The following is an 18,667-nucleotide window of genomic DNA, read 5'->3' on the forward strand; positions in this document are numbered from 1 at the left end:
GGAGGGAAGCAGGGCGCCTGGCACATCCAGCTCAGGCAAACCCAGCCGATACACTGTCTAAAAAGAAAATGTTAACTGCAGTACTATTTAATAACTAGCACTCACTGAGTACTCTCAGCACGGGTCAGAAACTGCCAACCTGCTTCAACAACAAAAGCTAACAGCAGCTGGCATACATTGTTGAGTTAACATTTACAGAAATTACGTCATAAAAATCACAGTTTACATATGGAGAAAGTAAGGTACACAGAAACCAAGTCTCTGGTACCCAAGGTCACAGCAGCAGTTAGATGGAGAAACAGAGCCACAGCCTCCATTTGTTCTCACCATCAGCAGGTGAAATGGACTACCTAGAATACCTAGAAGCCACCTCAAGCCCGTGAAAAATATTCTATAAGAAATTGATACCACCAGTACCACCCAATTTTTACAATAATCATATAAATTGAAAAAATTAAAAAGCAAAAGAAAGCTGGGAATCCAAAGGTGATGGTACATGCCCTTTAATCCCAGCACTCAGGAAGCAGAGGCAGGTGGATCTCTGAGTTTGAGCCCAGCCTGGTCTACAAAGGAGTTCCAAGACAGCCAGGGCTACACAGTGAAACTTTATCTTGAAAACCAAAAAAAGGAAAAGAAGGAAGGGAGAGAGGAAGACCAATTAATATTTCCTTAATAAAAGCAGAAAGTATAAGTAAGCTCTGAAAAGGAACAGCCATGTAGGGCTGGAGAGAAAGGTCTGTGGTTAAGAGCCCTGGTTGTCTTGCTGGGGACCTAGGTTTGTTCCCCAGCACCTGCATGGTAACTCACAATTGTCTGTAACTTTAGTCCAGCAGATCCAACACCCTCTTCTGGCTTCCTTGGGCACCAAGCACCCACACAGTATACAGACGTGTGTGTGTGTGTGTGTGTGTGTGTGTGTGTGTGTGTGTGTGTGTAAAATACCCATACACATAAAATTTTTTAAAATGAAATAATAAAAATAAATGTAAAAAAGAATAACCAAGTTAAATAATACCAACAATAATAAAACAGATTTTAGTTTAATCTGTTTGTTAATTTTTTTCTATTATTTTACTGATTCATTTTGAAAGGAGGAAGGGAAAACACCAAGTAAAGCAGCAGAGGTAGAGAGAGTAAATAAAACAAAGGAGAGAAAGGGGAGTTAGACACTGCCTTAGTTACTATTCTAACATGGTGGAGAGATAGCATGACCAAGTCAACTTATAAAAGAAAGTGTGTTATTGGGGGCTTGCTTAGTTTCAGAGGGTGAGCTCATGACACACGGCAGAGAGCACAGCAGCAGAAAGCATTGCCTGGGAGCAGTAGCTGACAGGTCACAGCTGATCGACAAGAGAAAGGAAATGAGACTGGACCGGGTGAAACTTCGGGTGAAACTTGAGAGCCCAGCCCCAATGACACGCCTCCTCCATTAAGGCCACACCTTCTAGTCCTTCCTAAACAATCCACTAGTAGGGAACCAAACATTCAAAGATATGAGCCTCTGGGGGCCAATCTTATTCAAACTACTAGAGATCCTGAATTTCTGTAACTTAACTGCCAAATAAATGCACAAATTCAATTTAAGGGAGATCTTTTCAAATCCAGAATGCAAATAAGCAGCAGTAAGGTTATGGGTCTCTTGTCTATATAATACAGTATCTTACTGGAACTGCTCTTGGTGAAATGCACTGGGCCGCTGTCAATCTCAGCACTCAGGAAGCAAGAAGCAGGAAGATACCTGTGTCTTTGAGGCCAGCCTGATCTACATAGGGAGGTTTAGAACAACCAGGGCTACATTGTGAGACCCTGTCTCTAAATAAATAATTAGAATTCCACAACCCACATAAGACCAACAGTAGGTCCCAACTGTTCTCAGCAAGACACTTTAGACTGTTTCCTCACCTTAAATGGGAAAATATTCTGAAAAACCATAAAATGCTTTACTTAGTACTTAGTCATCTACTGAAACCACTGGTAAGGGGTCAAAGAGAGAAAACCAAATAAAAAGACTTAATGATGTATATAGTCCTGCCCTATAAAATGAAGACTACTTTGGACTAAAATATACACCAAATGAAAACTTCCACTCCTTGGCAAATGAAGCCCACATGTGTTAAATTCAGTAATGAGGGAAACTGAATCGTAGACCATGGTTCCCTCCACTGCCCGACTAAAGGCCGCCTTACTGTATTCAGTCAAGAAACAAACACCAATTTCAGAGCAAACTGTGGCAAGAAATAAGGAGAATACCCAGCACTTAGAGGGGAGCATGCATGCATTCCGAATACCCAGCACTTAGAGGGGAGCATGCATGCATTCCGAATACCCAGCACTTAGAGGGGAGCATGCATGCATTCCGAATACCCAGCACTTAGAGGGGAGCATGCATGCATTCCTATGTGGTAGTCATTGGCATCCATGTCAGTATGCTGTCTTTGACAGTGACTCCTTAGGCAGTTAGCATTCCTACCAGCACTCCCTTCCTCAGCATGCTTGACCTGACTTGGGCATCTGTGTGCAGCTGAGCTGAGCCACTGGTAAATATTGCAAGCAAAAAAGGAAAAGTGAAAGACAGCAATTGTAATCAATGGGAGAATTAATGCTTAACCCAGTTCCTAAATTCCTTTTATAAAACTCTTTTGCCCTGTGTACTTTAATAGCATGTCTTGTATCATTTTTAAAAGTTGATCTAGTAAGTTGTAGCACCATAGTTTTTTAGAAATGAATACATTCAACACAGTGAGTGTAAGCTCTGCCTCATTTCGCTTTCATATTGATTACAATTACACTTCCCTGTGTGAGTGCATGCACATGCAAGCACGCCCAATGTGCACACAGGGATAGAAAGTAAAACAAACTCTTTATACAAATAAAAAAAAAAATACCATCACAAATTTTCTAGGAGAGTTATTTCCACTTTTGTGTGATTTGGCTTTTGGAAATAAAAATAAGATACATTAACTAAATGATTTATATGGGGGATAAATCAAAAATTATAACAATTGTCTACCAGACTATTTCTTACTTATTAGGAAAACTATAATCATGGTACCCACAAAATAGAGAGCTGGAAACACATCCAGAAAGTAAAGTAAGCATCACTTAGGTTTTGTCCTGGAGGGTTCTGTCACTCTGACAACATTTCTGAGGCAGGGATGTGATGGCTCAGTGGGGAGAGACCTGCTGCCAAACCTAGCGACCTGACTTCTGTCCCCAGGACATGTGTGGTAGAAGGAAGATCACTAACTTATCCTCTGACTTCCACATTTACACTACAGTATGGTAGCACACATAAAACACACACATATGCACACAAAATAAAAAATAATAATAATTTTAAAAACTATTTTAGAGGTTGAGGATGTAACTTGGCAGTAGCATGCTTGCCCAGCAAGTGCCAAGCCTTGGGTTTGGGTCTCAGCTCTAAAAAAAAAAAAAAGAAAGAAAAAGAAAAAGAAAAGAAGAGAAAAGAAAATTTTTTTCTTATTACCAGAAATAATAGAAGAAAAAGGCTGTCTGAGCTTCTTGGCCTTTGTGCTTTGCGCTGTGGCACGATAGTGTACAAGGAGGGAGGGCATAGTGGAAGAAGTCTATCCTCTTCATAGCAACTGAGAACCAAAGAAGAACAAAGGAGATCCTAATATCATCTCCCAGAGCGCACAGCCAGTGACCTAACTCCCTGAAAGGAGCCCCTTCCTCCTAAGGCTCCATTTTCTCCCAGCATTGCCACAGGATGGCAACCAAGCCATCAACACACAGATACTAAATAACCAGCAGGAAAAACAAAGCAAATACATAAAGCCTTTGGGACTACTCCAGATCCAAATCAATAGCTATCCACACATACATTTTAAAACAGCCGTGGTGCTTACTGGGTGTCACAGGACATGCCCTCGATTCCAGCACTCAGGAGTCAGAGTCAGAACTCTTTAAGTTCCAGGCCAGTCAGGACTACACAGTTAAGACTGTCTGCTAAAAGTTAAAACAAATAAAGTAATTAAAATAGGGCTAGGGGTTGAAGCCAGGGCCCTGCATCCAGGAGACAAACATACCACTGAGCCATAGCCACAGCCCACGTAAGTTGCATAGGAACTGTATTTTCAAAACAAATTAGTAAGAGTAGTTACATCAACTCACATTTTTGTAAAGTTCTTTAATGTTCATTTAGAAAGTACTAGTATCCAAAATCTCAAGCCCACTCTGGCTTAATTTTTTTGAAGTATTGAACAGCTTCTAGAAAACTCCATGATCTGCTCATGAGAAAATAAAAGCATGTATTGTCAGTACTGTTATAAAAAGGGTGACTTCACAGGCTGTGAGTCATCTCAGGGACCTCCAAGAGGCCCAGTGCAAACTGGACACTCAGGACACTGGGGAGGGAATCCAGCCCTGGGCTATGCTCTGCTCTATTACAGAGCGGTGCCCTGGCCTGCCCCAGCATATTTTGACAATACCTGGTTCGGGATCTGGGATATACACTGAGAATGCACAAGATCTGCCTCCACTTCTAATTTGCCTCTACAACAGAGTAAATCCCTTCACTTCTCTAGGTCCTAATTATCTCTCAAAAGGGGGAAAAGAGCATCTGTCTCCTGTCCATCACTCCCTGCTTTCATAATACTGAAATTGCACAGACTTGCACTCAGGGCTCTTTGGAAGATTAACTTCTCCTTATGGAAAGCTCCTGAGTATTACACAGGTGGCAGCTCCACCTGTCTGCCCCAAGCATGCTCACCTGTTCACACGGCACTTTGCCAAATGAACCGACTGGTTTGTTGACCCACCCTTACAACACAGAGAATGAGCACAGCGCTGACTTCCAAGGCTGGCACAATAAAACCAAGAAGTGGCTGTCTACCTAATTCTGTGTAGGCAGCACCCAGGAGAGTACTGTCAGCACATGTAAATTCTTCCTGATAAATCATACCCAGAAATGACAGCCCCAGAGAATAGAAAAGCCTGAAGAGGCTTCTCTGAGCCTGCAGATTACATTCACACTAGTAAAAAGAAACTGGCAGAGGGGGAAAAAAAAATACATGTACTCCATATTAGGTTGAACTGTAGGAAATTTCCAATTTTATAAGTCAAAAATCGTCAGACGTTGGGACTTTCTTTTGTCTCAATTTAACATAATGCTTTATTTTGTTATGGGCACTGGAACTAGGAGTGTTAACACTGCCAAAAGACAACGACCCTCAACCTGGAAGACACAGACAGCACTTTGCAAAGGCAAATGCGCCTTGTGTTACTTTGTTGTGTAAATGTTTATACTCAAAAAGCAGAAAAGGATCCCACGGTGAACCCTGACATGCCCACAGCTAACTCCGGCAATTAATGAGCTTGGCCAACACTGCTCCACATATAACTTTCTAAGGGACTTCATCTCCAAAGCACTGACTTCCTTATGCTATCTGCCTGAACCCTGCTTATCTCTAAACTGAGTCCTCTTTGTTCAGTTAACCTTTCAAAATCCTCCCTACTCAAATTTACAAAGGAGATGCACACCAAGACAGACTTAATGCTCTCTAATCCCCAACCAGAGCATAGCTCACTTCTTCCCTTCTCTCACCAGATAGGGCCAGCTGACATCCTGGTATAAATGCTAAGAAAATGAATAGCTTACAATTAGAAAACCAATTATTTTGCAAGTCTGGTAGTTTCTCTGCTTTCAACAATATTGAAAGGAATGTCTGTTGTAGTTAAATCTGAAGTCTCTCTCTCTCTCTCTCTCTCTCTCTCTCTCTCTCTCTCTCCCTCTCCTGCTCCCACCCACCCACCGCACCCCCACACACAACGTGTTTCCCAGCTTAGTGACACTATTCCAGAAAGTTCTGGAACTTTTGAGATGTATCTGACGAACAGAGGCCACTAAGGCCCTTCTGCTCTGAGCGCTCCAGTTTCTGTCTAACAACTGGATATGACCAGCTACTGTAAGCTTCCATTGCAATGCCTTCCACACCATGATGGGTGGGACCTGCTCAAACAGGGGTTGTCAACCAGGGGGGTCTCAACTCTTCTGGGGGTTAAATAACACTTTTATAGGCGTCTTATACCAACCAGATGTTTACACTATGATTGGTAACAGTAGCAAAATAATTAGTTATAAAGTAGCAATGAAAGTAACTTTATGGTTGAGGATCATCGCCACAAGAGGAATATTAAGGGTCGCATGACTGAGGTTGAGAACCACTGCTCTAAACTGAGACAAATAAACTTCTCCTCCCTTAGGCTGCCTTTGTCAAGTACTTCTTCCCCAGCAATAGGAAGAGCTAACAATCACAGAGTCCAGCTGTAATTGAAAACAATTTTGGCAATAGATTTTTTTTTTTTTAACCTAAGTTCAAGGCCTGAGTGACACTGCAATTGCAGAACTCTTCCCAATTCTCTCTCAATTATCGGTAAGGTCTGCAGTGCCTTAGCACAGTACAATACAAGAATTCAAGTAGGGAGACTTCATTCTGAACTGTCCTCCTGCCAATCACCAAAACCCATCCATGAACAAAGAACTCTTATTGTAAGGCAAAGCCCTATTCGCATTACAATAGTAGTAGAAGCAATTCTATTCACTATTTTATTGTTTTTTACTGAAATGTTTAATATCATTAAATCAGTCTAAATTATGCAGTAATGAAGATAAATTTGTTTATTTCTAGACTGGGCTAACATTGGTGCCTTGCTGAATGCGGTGGTACACAGGCATAGAATAGTCTAAAGCAGCAGAGGCAGGTGGATCATGTGTTGAGCCTGGACCTCATGTTTAGGGCAGTAAGATCAGTGTGTAAAGGGCACTTGCTAGCAAGCTTGATGACCTAAGTGTGATAGGCAGAGGCCAACCTGATTGGAGAAAACCAACTCCCACCGCTTGTCCTCTTGACTTTCACACATACAACACACAAACGCACACATGCACACATATATAGACACACACGCATAGATATACACATACACTAAATGAAGGTAATAAAAAAGTGATCCTTTCAAACCTTTAACTACAAGTTATTTTATCATTTTAGATCTATTCTTATTATTTTATGTATATGAGTGTTTTGCCCACATGTATACCTGTGCAACACATGGGTGCCTGGTGCCCAAGAAGGTGGTGGGCCTCCATGTGGGTGCTAGAACATCGCACCCATGTCCTTTGCAAGAACAAAAAGTGATCTTAACTACTAAGCCAATTCTAGTCCTCTACTTTTATTATTTTTAAATATTAAAGTTAGCAATAAAACTTTTAAAAATAAAACAGATTATCATAAATCTTGCAGCAGAAAACTGAGGTAAATCCACCACAGAAAACGAAAAAGACCGACCGTGCTCACTGCTATAGCACAGTAACAGGAAGCACATGCTGTCTGCAAATTCAATTGGTTCAATATTCAAGAGTAAGGAAACAGCTTTCAGTATTTATAACAGACAAAAACACCATGTTATATAACACCTGTCTTAGTTAGAGTTCCTACTGCTGTGATAAACACCATGAACAAAAGCAACTTTGGGAAGAAAGGGTTTATTTCAGCTTAGAACTTGCACTTCAAAGTCCATCACTGAGGAAAATCACAGCATGAAGGGAAGCAGAAGCCATTGAGGAGTGCTGCTTACTGATTGCTTCTCATGGTTTGCTCCTTATATATTCCCTGGACCACCTAACCCAGAGGTGGTACAACCCACAGTGGGCTGAGGCCTCCCATATCAATCACTAATTAAAAATATATCCCACAGGCTTATCTAGAGACTAATCTTACTGGTGTATTTTCTCAAGCTCTGATTCCCTCTTCTCAGACAACTCTAGCTTGTGTCAGCTGAAAAAAAAAAAAAAAATACCAAAACCGTGAAAGAAAAAAATGTATGCAAGGGGTGAGGGACAAACCTTGTTATACAAAACTCACGTTTATTTGAGCAAAACTGCTTGAAAATCACTGTCATGTGGTCACAACTGGGTTGGGACTCTGTACGGGCCATACTCTAAAAGCACGGACTTTGGGAAGCGGCTGAGCAATTTAACTGCTGAGGTTGGATTACTAAAGAAAGGGGGTTGGCGATAACTGGGGTGATAGTAAACACAGCTTAAAACAAGGACGTCTGAAACAAGAAAACAGAGAGTAGAACTGACTCTGAAAAAGGGAATTGATCTGGATGAATAAAAACTGTTTAACTGTATTTACTAAGGACCAAGCAAGGACACAAAGGCCCCTAAAGATGGAGAAAAACCCTGTTATCATCACTTCCCTTACTCAGTGACAACTGTGAGCTGGGTCCTGTTACATACTGCCCCTACATCTTTCTCTGTATTTTGTATGTCCTATGCACTATTAATAGCACCAATAAATGAGTGTTGAACAAAAGAGATGAAGAGTTCTTCCCTGGTGGAGTTCATACAGCTAAGTATCAAGAGCAACACTGCAGGACGTCAAAAGGATACAAGAGCAGTATAGAAGAGAAAAGGCAAAGAGTGCGGGAGACAGGAGCAAGCTCTCCATTCACTACTACAGTAAGTACTGGATGAGGAGAAAGAAAGCTCAGTGGGATTGAGGAGATACTCATCTGTATCAGAGAGGTGACATCCTAGGCTGACTGTACAGAGAGCCAAAGAACCTGGCCAGAAGCACAAGGGGAAGAAGGGCTTTCTAGGCCCTGCAAGGGAACCAAGAGGAGCAAAGCCTAGTGTCTAGTGGATCTAGCTTAGGAGGAGAGTTATAGTCAGCCACCTTGAGAGCGGCAGGAAACCACAGAAGGGAAGCTGATGGCACATTCCACCAGCTTCTGTGAAAGGTAACTACAGAAGCTGGAGAAAGACCTCCTAGGGACTCCTGCAATAGGAAAAAAAGGGCAGGAGCAGAGCAGGGTGGGGAATGCAGAGAGCAGGGCTCAGCTAGGGGCCAAGTAGATGGCATTTGGACCACAAAAGAGAGGACAGTGCCTTTCCCTAAAATGGGCAACCCTAAAAGAAGCGATCCTAGAGAAATTCAGGGCATGCTAAATTTGAAGTGCCTAGCGTGACTGGGAATGGAAACTGGACTGAAGAAAAGCTAAGCCTGGAGACTATGAGGGGAGTCACTAGTATCAAAATGCATGGGCACTTCCCTCCCTTCCCGACCTATCTCGGGATTATACCAGTTAGAAGAGCAGAAGAACCTGTAGTTGTTTCCTTTTCCATAAAGAACTCGCTCATATTAACATTACTATTTTATGTTCATCTGCCTTAAGCACAGATTGAGTCAATCACCCAGAAATATTCAAACACAGCTTAAGAATGAGGCAATTGCAAAAATGGTGCTGTACTGGCTGGTTTTGTGTGTCAACCTGACACAAGCTGGAGTTAACACAGAAAAAGGAGCCTCCCTTGAGGAAATGCCTTCATGAGATCCAGCTGTAAGGCATTTTCTCAAGTAGTGATCAAGGGGGAGGACCCAGCCCATTGTGGGTGGTGCCATCCCTGGGATGGTGGTCTTAGGTTCTATAAGAAAGCAAGTTGAGCAAGCCAGGGGAAGCAAGCCAGTAAGTAACATCCCTCCATGGCCTCTGCATCAGCTCCTGCTTCCTGACCTGCTTGAGTTCCAGTCCTGACTTCCTTTGGTGATGAACAGCAATGTAGAAGTGTAAGCTGAATAAACCCTTTCCTCCCCAACTTGCTTCTTGGTCATGATGTTTGGGCAGGAATAGAGACCCTGACTAAGACAGGTGCTTTTACAGACTATTTTCAGGAATACACAGTTTTAATTCAAGCCAAAGAAAAAAGTAGTCCAAATGTATTCCAAAGACTAGGCAGGTCAGACCTAGGGTGTAAATCTAGATCCAGACTATTGGGTCCAGTCTATCCTGACCATGATCCAGAAATGAGCTCTAGCTCAACTATAGGGTTTCTGGTGGTAGGATAAAAGCCAGCATTCCTCAGGAACTCATTACCTCTGGCAGAAGAGACATAGAGCTCTACACTGATGGTACCTGTGGTTGCACATCAAAGCCCATGAAGCCACCAGGGTCCCTTAGGCCCTATTCACAAGGACTTGTTGTACATGTTCATGTTCCCTCCTAGCCCTTCCCTCCCCTCAGCTGCTCACCTTAGTCTCTACCATCCCTCACTCTGTCTCCTGCTGTCCTCAAAGTTCTGCATCCTCTTTCATTCACTCGCACATAGCCTGGGGCGTGTCCATCCTGATGCTTCTCTCTGCCCTCTATTATTCTCAACACAATCTTAACCACACAATGGTCTTTACTGCCCCTTCTCCCATACATGGACTTTTGGAATTCCTTCACAATTTTCTCCAACTAGAGAAAGAAACACTATGGGAATGACAGCCTTCATTTTTAATATCCTAATATTTCAGCAAGCCACAATAAACATGATTTATTTATATATTTATTATATATAAGTACACTGTAGCTGTCTTCAGACACACCAGAAGAGGGCATCAGATCCCATTACAGATGGTTGTGAGCCACCATGTGGTTGCTGGGATTTGGACTCTGGAAGAGCAGTCAGTGCTCTTGACCACTGAGCCATCTCCCAGCCCCAATAATCTCTTTTGAATTTAAGAGAAATCTAAGCAGCAAAAAAGAGCTACCCACGACATCCTTGTTACTTCATCTTAGAAGTCGCCCTTTTGGTTTGGCCTGGTTTGGGTTTGACAGCAAGATCTCATGTAACCTAGGCTGGCTACAATGCGCTATGTAGTCCAAGAATAATCCTGAACTCTGATCTTCCTGCCTCCACTTCCCAAATGCTGGGTGGGATTACAAACATGTGTGTTACCCATACCTTGCTTACAGTATTCATTCCATTTGTGCAATTTTGGCCTAGATGTTACTCAGTTCACAGAGGATCTGGACTATTATGCTGTTCAGATAAAAGTACACTAGGGCCAGCAAGATGGCTCAGTGGGTAAAGATGCTTGGTTCACAAGCCTGATTGATGGTCTACTATTTCCCAGATCCCATGTACAGATGAAAGGAGAGAGAAGTCTACAAAAACTCTTCCATACATACACGTACATGTCTCTCTGTCTCTGTCTCTCTCTCTGTCTCTCTCTCTGTCTCTCTCTCTCTCTCTCTCTCTCTCACACACACACACACACACACACAATTTTTAAAAAGCATACTAACAACTATGCAATGAGAATACCCCACTTCCTTGTTTATATGCAAACAAATGATTGGGTATTTCCATTCTGTACCATTTAAGAAGTAATCTGTTGGGGCTGGGGATTTAGCTCAGTGGTAGAGCGCTTACCTAGGAAGCGCAAGGCCCTGGGTTCGGTCCCCAGCTCCGGAAAAAAAGAACCAAAAAAAAAAAAAAAAAAAAAAAAAAAAGAAGTAATCTGTTACTTCTGTGTGACTGTGCACACATTTCTGATGGAGAATATCCTCAAAGGTATTTCCTTGAGGAACTGTCCTAATGACAGTCAGTTATAGCACCTCTCTTCCTAAACCCACTCAACTTTCCTCTCCTCTCCCCCACTTTCCACAGATTCTTAAAACATTTCTACTAGGAAACTATTTTTTAAAGTGTGCTCATGAGTAGAAACATTTTGTACAAATAGTAAGTTATCTAACAAGTCCTAAAACTAACACTCTGTTCTAAGGAACACATAAACATGTCCATGCACAAAAATCTATTGTGTAGACGGACCACTATTCACATTACGGTTGCATGCTGTAACACACACATGCATGCACATGCACACTGGGAAAGCCTATCTAGTGTTCTCCAACAGATTGCTAGGGTTACACCAGAACAGAAAGCTACAAAAGATTCACAGCACTCCACCTGCCCCCCTTACTCTCCTTTTCCCTCCATTTTCTTTCTGGGCCACTCCTGTTTCCTGCGTCCTCCTTCCCTAATGAAGAACTACTTCCAGGAGAATGGATAACCCCCAAAGGCCACATTGTAGTCCTTACCCAGTAGTCTTTCTCGCAGCCACACAAATGGAGCTGCATGTCCCTACCCCATATCCCCACCTGTGCTCTAGCCCCTACTTTGGGCCATGTAACTAAGGGCAGAACCACATACAACAGGTGGTGTGGAGTGCATGGACACCAGAGTTATGGGACCCTCCCCAGCCCTCTATGAGGGGATGTCAACAGACATCAGCTTGGATGGTCTGTCTCTGCTTGTTTGCTGATCTTGGTTGTTTGTGAGGGGTTGATTGATTGATTGATTGATTGATTGAGACTGGGTCCCTCCTCGTAGTGTTCTGGAACCCACTCTCTAGACCATGCTGGCCTCAAAGTCAGAGATGCACCTCCCTCTCTGTCTCCCTGATGCCAGGATTAAGGGTGTGTGCCACTATACTCAGCTTGGGATGGTCTTTCTGCAAGCAGACACAGCTGAACTCCTAAGGATGGTCGTTGTTTGGTTCAGAGAGGGCAGTCCTATACAACAGTGGAGTCCCTATGATGCCCAGACTGGCCCTTGAACTAGCTACCATCCTCTCACCTCAGCCTCTCAAGTGAGGAATTAAGGGGCTGGGTGACCATGCCCAGATTATTTTAAGTTTTAATTTTTAACTTTTTAATTTTAATGTTTTGGTTAATTTTGTTGCTTCATACTTCACAAACTGGTCTTTCAGCTTTCAAACATCTTTAAACACAGCACTAAACCCAATCATATTATATATTATTTATTATGTCCAAGAATGCTTCCTAAAACCATTCACTTTTTATTTTGAGACCCATCTCCCTAAAATATCAAAGCTAGCCTTGAATTTATCATCCTCTTGCCTCTGCCTTCCAAGTACCTGACATTAGGCCTGGCTTAGAAATTTGTAAACTGCATGTGTGGTTTATGTTTGTGGCTTCCATCAGATTTTTACTGTGGAGTATTAAAGTAAGACAAGGAAACAAAGACAGACACAATATCAAGATGGAAAACTTCCAGTCTAGAGCTGCAATCACGCAGAAACTTTCTGCTCTGAATCTGTAAGTGCAGCCATTGTCTGCTGCTCTGTGGCATGACTCACAGTTGTGAGCCCTGCACTGCAGGACCTTCGACATGTCTGTGTGAGCCGTGCACTCAGTGCTGACACTTTCATGTCTGTGTGAGAAGTGCACTCAGTGCTGACACTTTCACGCAGACCTTACATGTAGCCCAAACCTACACTGTTTGGGAAAAGAGTAGGACGTCTTATTTTCTCATTGGAAACTAAGTTCACGAGAAGCTGCCCTAAGCAGCTGCTGCTTCCAGCTGGGAACTTAAAAACTGCTGTTCCTTTTACACGAATATAAGATGCCCTTTAGAAGTAACCACTAAACAAGCAGAGTCCCGTGCTACTATGGCTCTGAAGCCTCTTGTAAAGGTTTTTAAAGAGTCATAACAAGTTTAAATTAACCCCATGGAAAGAATCTGGCCTTCTAAAAGGATCTGATGACTCAAGCCTTCTCTGAACTACCAAGCCTCCTTGTTGGAAATGCAATCAGGATGGCCATGGCAGCTGGGCTCTTCTCAGCCAGCCCAGGCCAATGGCAAACATAAAAAGTACAAGAGAAACAGCTCTACAACAGGATCCAGCTCCCCTGGATCACTTACGTGTTGTGTTGTGTTGTGTTGTGTTGTGTTGTGTTCTGTTCTGTTCTGTTCTGTTCTGTTCTGTTCTGTTCTGTTGTATTGAAGAGTATTATGTCTTGTTTTAGATATGGGGTGGAGAATGGGACTAAGTGTTTGTTTTATTTCCACAACTGGGCAGAAAGGTATTTATTGACTAAGTAATGACAGCCAATTTTTCCAGCCTAGAAATTACCAGAAGTCTTACCAAACCTAAAAGTTAAATCTTTAGACTATTTCTATAGCCTCAGAGAAAATACTAAGGTTCATTATATCAATCTCTACCTAGCCTTGCTTATGTGAGAGCCAAAAAACAGGAGAGGTAGCTGGAAAAGCACCAGTCTCCAGAAGTAGCCAAGGCAGTCAACTGCTGTAGATATGGCATCCTGGCATAGTAAAAGGTAAGTCTGGTCAATAGGCAAACAAAATGTGGTAGCTGCATTCAAGTAAAAGCAGCAGTCCGCTCTAACGCAGAATGTCCTAACTCCTCCTTACAATCACTATAGCCAACACTAGAGACCACTTATTGTTTTGGGTTTTTTTTTTTTTCTTTTCTTTTCTTTTTTTCGGAGCTGGGGACCGAACCCAGGGCCTTGTGCTTGCTAGGCAAGTGCTCTACCACTGAGCTAAATCCCCAACCCCTGAGACCACTTATTAAAAAAAGTAAATTTGGGGTTGGGAATTTAGCTCAGTGGTAGAGCGCTTGCCTAGGAAGTGCAAGGCCCTGGGTTCGGTCCCCAACTCCGAAAAAAAGAACCAAAAAAAAAAAAAAAAAAAAGTAAATTTGCCTCAAAGTTTTGCAAGTTTCATTCCCTAACCCACTGGCCACATTACTGTGGGGCACATAATGCATGGGGCAGCAAAAGCACTCACCTTTGGCCAGTAGGCAAACACGGAAGAAAGGAAGGTGCTGGGACCCCACAATCTGCTTAGAAGGCACACCCCAGTGACCCAAAGACTCCATCTTAAAACCTCCACCTACCTCCCAGTTGAACAGTTCTGAGAAAGAAAAGCCTTTAACACACAGATCTTTGGGAGATGTTTAAGATCCGAACCACAGCACAGGACTATTGAAATGCAACACTAGTAGTCGCTGTAAACACTGGGAGCCTGCTCTGGCCTGTCTACTAGTAGATGCCAATAGCAGTCTCCTCCTCTCCCATCCTCTACATGCAGTCCTACCAGGTATCACAACCATCTAGACTTAGACAAATGTCCTTTACAGGTCAAAGCATCCCTACTAACATGATGGCTCATAACCAAGTCTGATACCTTGAGCTTGGTCCCTGACTCATAAAGTAGAAATGATACAGCAGAAGTGTCACAGTAGAATGGACACAGGAGGCCCATTAAGAGTGACTATTCCCTTCCAGTCAAGACAGTTAAGATCCCTGGCCTTGGTAAAGACTCCAGTTGGGCAGGTCAGCGACCTGACTAAAGGACCATCCCTTAGATCCTGGATTTACCTTAAGTCATTCTAAGAGACAGGTAGAATGATGATCTACTGAATGAAACGATGTGCTTTTCCTTCCCAGAATTTCAACCTCCTAGCACAACCATGCAGCTGACATTTGTCTACTTTTCTGAATCAGAAAAGCATGGTATTTCCTCCCTCCGTGTGGGGGCGCCCCCTGCCCCGCACTTAATGTTTAATACTTTCACGCAGAGCACGCACGCACCCCTCCCCACTTTTCAGCATGCTTTCTCTGGTACTTCAGGGTTACTTATTCTTTCTCTAAAGCTCCTGTTGTGTTCTGTGGCTGTTTGTCTGCCATGCTGACCTCCATACCAATTTAACAGGCATGGCTTCCCACCCCTTACCCCATCTCTTTCCACTCACTTTCAGGCCACTGCTGAGACTTATGCTTGCTTGCCCTGAGTTGTTTTGTTTTGTTTTTTAATGCTAATAAATTTGTCGCCCTTGAGCTTCTATGAGTCCATTCTTAAATCTTTTATTGATGATACTAAAAACTCCAAGAAGGATTTCTGATTTTCCCAGTTATCATTTGACAACCAAAAAAAGTATTCCCCAAAAGTTCCAGTAACAGAACTAACTCCCAGAGGTTGCCCCTTGACTTACACACACACACACACACACACACACACACACACACACACACACAATGGGAGTTTGGGTATTTATTTTTGTATATTTAGATGTTTTGCTTGCCATGTTTCATCTATCCACCACATGTGTGAAAGAAATGTCTATGGAAGCCAGAAGAGGTCCTCGTATCCCCTGGAATAAGATTTACAGATAGTTGTGAGCTGCCATGCTAGAAATTGAACCAGAAACCTCTGGAAGATCAGCCAGAGCTCTTAACCACTGAATCATCTCTCCAGCCCCCATTTTTTTTTTAAATAAAAAAAAAAAATCAAAGATTTGGGGCTAGGTTAAAACATCTGACACAAACACTGACCAACTGGGTTCATTTGGGAGTCACATGGTCCCAGGAAAGGATCAACTTCCATAAATTGTCCTCTGACCTCCACATGTGCCAGATATAAATGTAATTTTTAAAAAAATCTTCCCAGGGCATAGTGGCACACACACTGAAAACAAGACCATCTCAAAAGACAAACCAAACCAAACCAAACAAACAAACAACAACAACAAAAACCACACTGACAGGGAAAAAATACAAAGCGCCTAATAGTAACAGGTGCTGTATCAGCAGCCAATCAAAAGCAGCCTACCTGTGTCTAAGTGGCAAACTTAGGTTAGGTCGTCCTGTACTCAGAATATTCCTCTCAGAACATGTGATATTACAGAACATGGGCAAACCATTCTAGGCAAGCTCCAAATGGCACAGGTTCTTCATCTGCAGTGGAAGTAGTGCTCCCTGCCTTAGTCAAATCCGATTAACAACAGTGACAACTATTCAGAAGACATAAGATAAAGGTTATCCTTTAGAAAATGTGGTCTGGGGTTAGAGATGCATCTCAGCTGGAGCAGTACCTACCTGACATGCATAAAGCTCTGGGCTCAATCCCTTGCACTGTATAAACCGTGTTTGTTAGCCTGTAATCCCAGCATTTAAGAGATAGTCATCCTCATTCACTGACACAGCAAGTCTCAGGCTAGCCTACATTACAAGAAACCTTATGGAAAAAAAATTGTGTGTGTGTTTGTGCGTGTGCATGTTTGTGTAAACACTTATAAGACATGTTAGTGCACACCTATAACCTAGCACTTAGGAGTCAGAAGCAGGACTGCTGCAAGTTTGAAGTTGGGTAACCTGATCTACTTAGAAAGTTACACACTAGATTTATTTAAGGAAAAAGAATGGTCATCAAGATGCGTCAGGGAAAGGTACTTGTTACACAGTCCTAGGGACCAGACCAGACTTCAGTCCCAGAGCCCACAAAGACATGGAAGGAGACGAGTGGTTCCACAAAGTTCCCATTTACCTCCATATGCACATGCAGCACATAGCCCACACCCATACACCATACACTCAGATAGGAATAAATATCTGCACACAACACTAATAACTGCTTTTTAAAGATTTTTTTTTTCACAACAGAAATTAGATGTCACTTTCTAACCTTTCACTCAACCCTCATATCTGAACCGGCTGGAGAGATCAGGTGAAAACATGCTCAGACTCCTGCAAACAATCAAGCTGCTCCCTGATCTTGGTCAACACATACACAAACCCCAAATCACTTTTCTAGAAATTTATCCTACAGCTTTTTCACCTATGCATACACTGAAATACACACCAAACCATTCCTCCCGATGTTCTTTACAACAGAAACGAATTAGAAATAACCAAATGGTTTTCGGTATGTTCCCACACAGAAGAGCTGCATAGCCACTTACCAAGAAAAAGACTAACCTTTCAGTAGGATTAAAATATCCCCTAGAAGTATTTATAGTGAGTATACGACTACCATCTTATTTTTATAAAGTATAAACATAAATATACATATATATGGACAAAGAAAAATCCTAAAATAGATATCAATTTATTGTTGTTTGAACAAGCATATGTTTAAGCCATTTGTTTTTTCTAAGACCAAACTTTAAATTTCAAACTATCTTCACTGTTCAAATTTGTCTCAAACTTCCATTGGTTTTTGTTATACCAAGCACTGGGATGTGGTATCACTAATTATCCATCATCAATATGATGACAGTGCTGGGCTCCCAAAAGAAAGCCTCCTTCAGTGCAATTAGATATACTGAGTCAATCTCCAAGAATCGAGCCCTTCCTAGCTGGTCTCTTAATCTTAAGCAACCATCAGCTCACAATACATACAGAACTTGGGCCTGGCTACATAGCTGGGCAGAGGCCAGCTTGGGCTGCCTGAGAACTGGGCTTTATAAAATGGAACCTAGGTGAGGATGCAGCTCAGTGGTGGAGAGTGGGCACCACATGCATTGACCTTAGACTCATTCCCCAGCATATGTGAGGAGGAAGAGACTAAATTAGTAGAATGTCTGTATTTAATAAATGTTTAATAAATGATTTATTCTTTAAATTAATAGAATCTCTGCATATGAACTTAGATTTACATGATTCCTTTTTTCTCAATTTATTGGCCAAAAGCATCAAAATTGATTGATAAATCTCCTCTTCTCCCACTTAAATCTTGAAAGAATAATCAAAGTCAAATGTCCAAAAGACTGACAAACCTGACAGCAAAAATGTAAGTCTCATCTAGATCTGAAATAACTGTTTTATCATGGCACACAGTAGAAACAGTATTCCAAGGGGTTGTTCTGGTTTTAAAATACACACTTCAAAACAAAATGTCAAGCACTCACCATAATAGCTGCGGCCTTTTAAACTGCCCAGCACCCCCTCCCTTGCCCCAACTCTAGCCAGTTTAACTGCTTCTAAGTGGAACATTCTAAGCTGCTAACAATAAACTAATCACTCTCCCTCCTGCTTGTTTTGCTGGTTTTCCATGACACTTTGACCTTTATTCGGCTGCTATCATCACAACATACAATGCCCATCTGACACCATTTCAAGGCATTTTATAGAGACACATAAATATGAACGTCTTCCTTTTCCATTGAAATAGTGAGACAAAGGAACTCTGAATACCTCAGTCACTCAGCCCTGGCTCCAGGCTGGCTCCAAGAGACTTTATAAACCGGTGCCCCACAGCACCACA

The 18,667-nt window shown here is 42.3% G+C and overlaps 1 protein-coding gene across 15 annotated transcripts in view; it reads right to left on the minus strand.

Annotated features, from left to right (window-relative positions):
- Positions 1-18,667, minus strand: part of Ppp2r5e (protein phosphatase 2 regulatory subunit B', epsilon) — a 149,604-nt gene that overhangs the window by 82,204 nt on the left and 48,733 nt on the right. The window contains exon 1 of one of the 15 annotated variants that reach the window (XM_087552761.1): positions 18,312-18,424. In XM_087552761.1, the coding sequence (XP_087408887.1) occupies positions 18,312-18,396 (85 nt within the window). In that variant the 5' untranslated portion in view covers positions 18,397-18,424. 15 annotated transcript variants of the gene reach the window in all.

Source organism: Rattus norvegicus, chromosome 6, assembly GCF_021556685.1.
Source record: "Rattus norvegicus strain SHRSP/BbbUtx chromosome 6, alternate assembly SHRSP_T2T, whole genome shotgun sequence".
Lineage (NCBI taxonomy): Eukaryota > Metazoa > Chordata > Mammalia > Rodentia > Muridae > Rattus > Rattus norvegicus.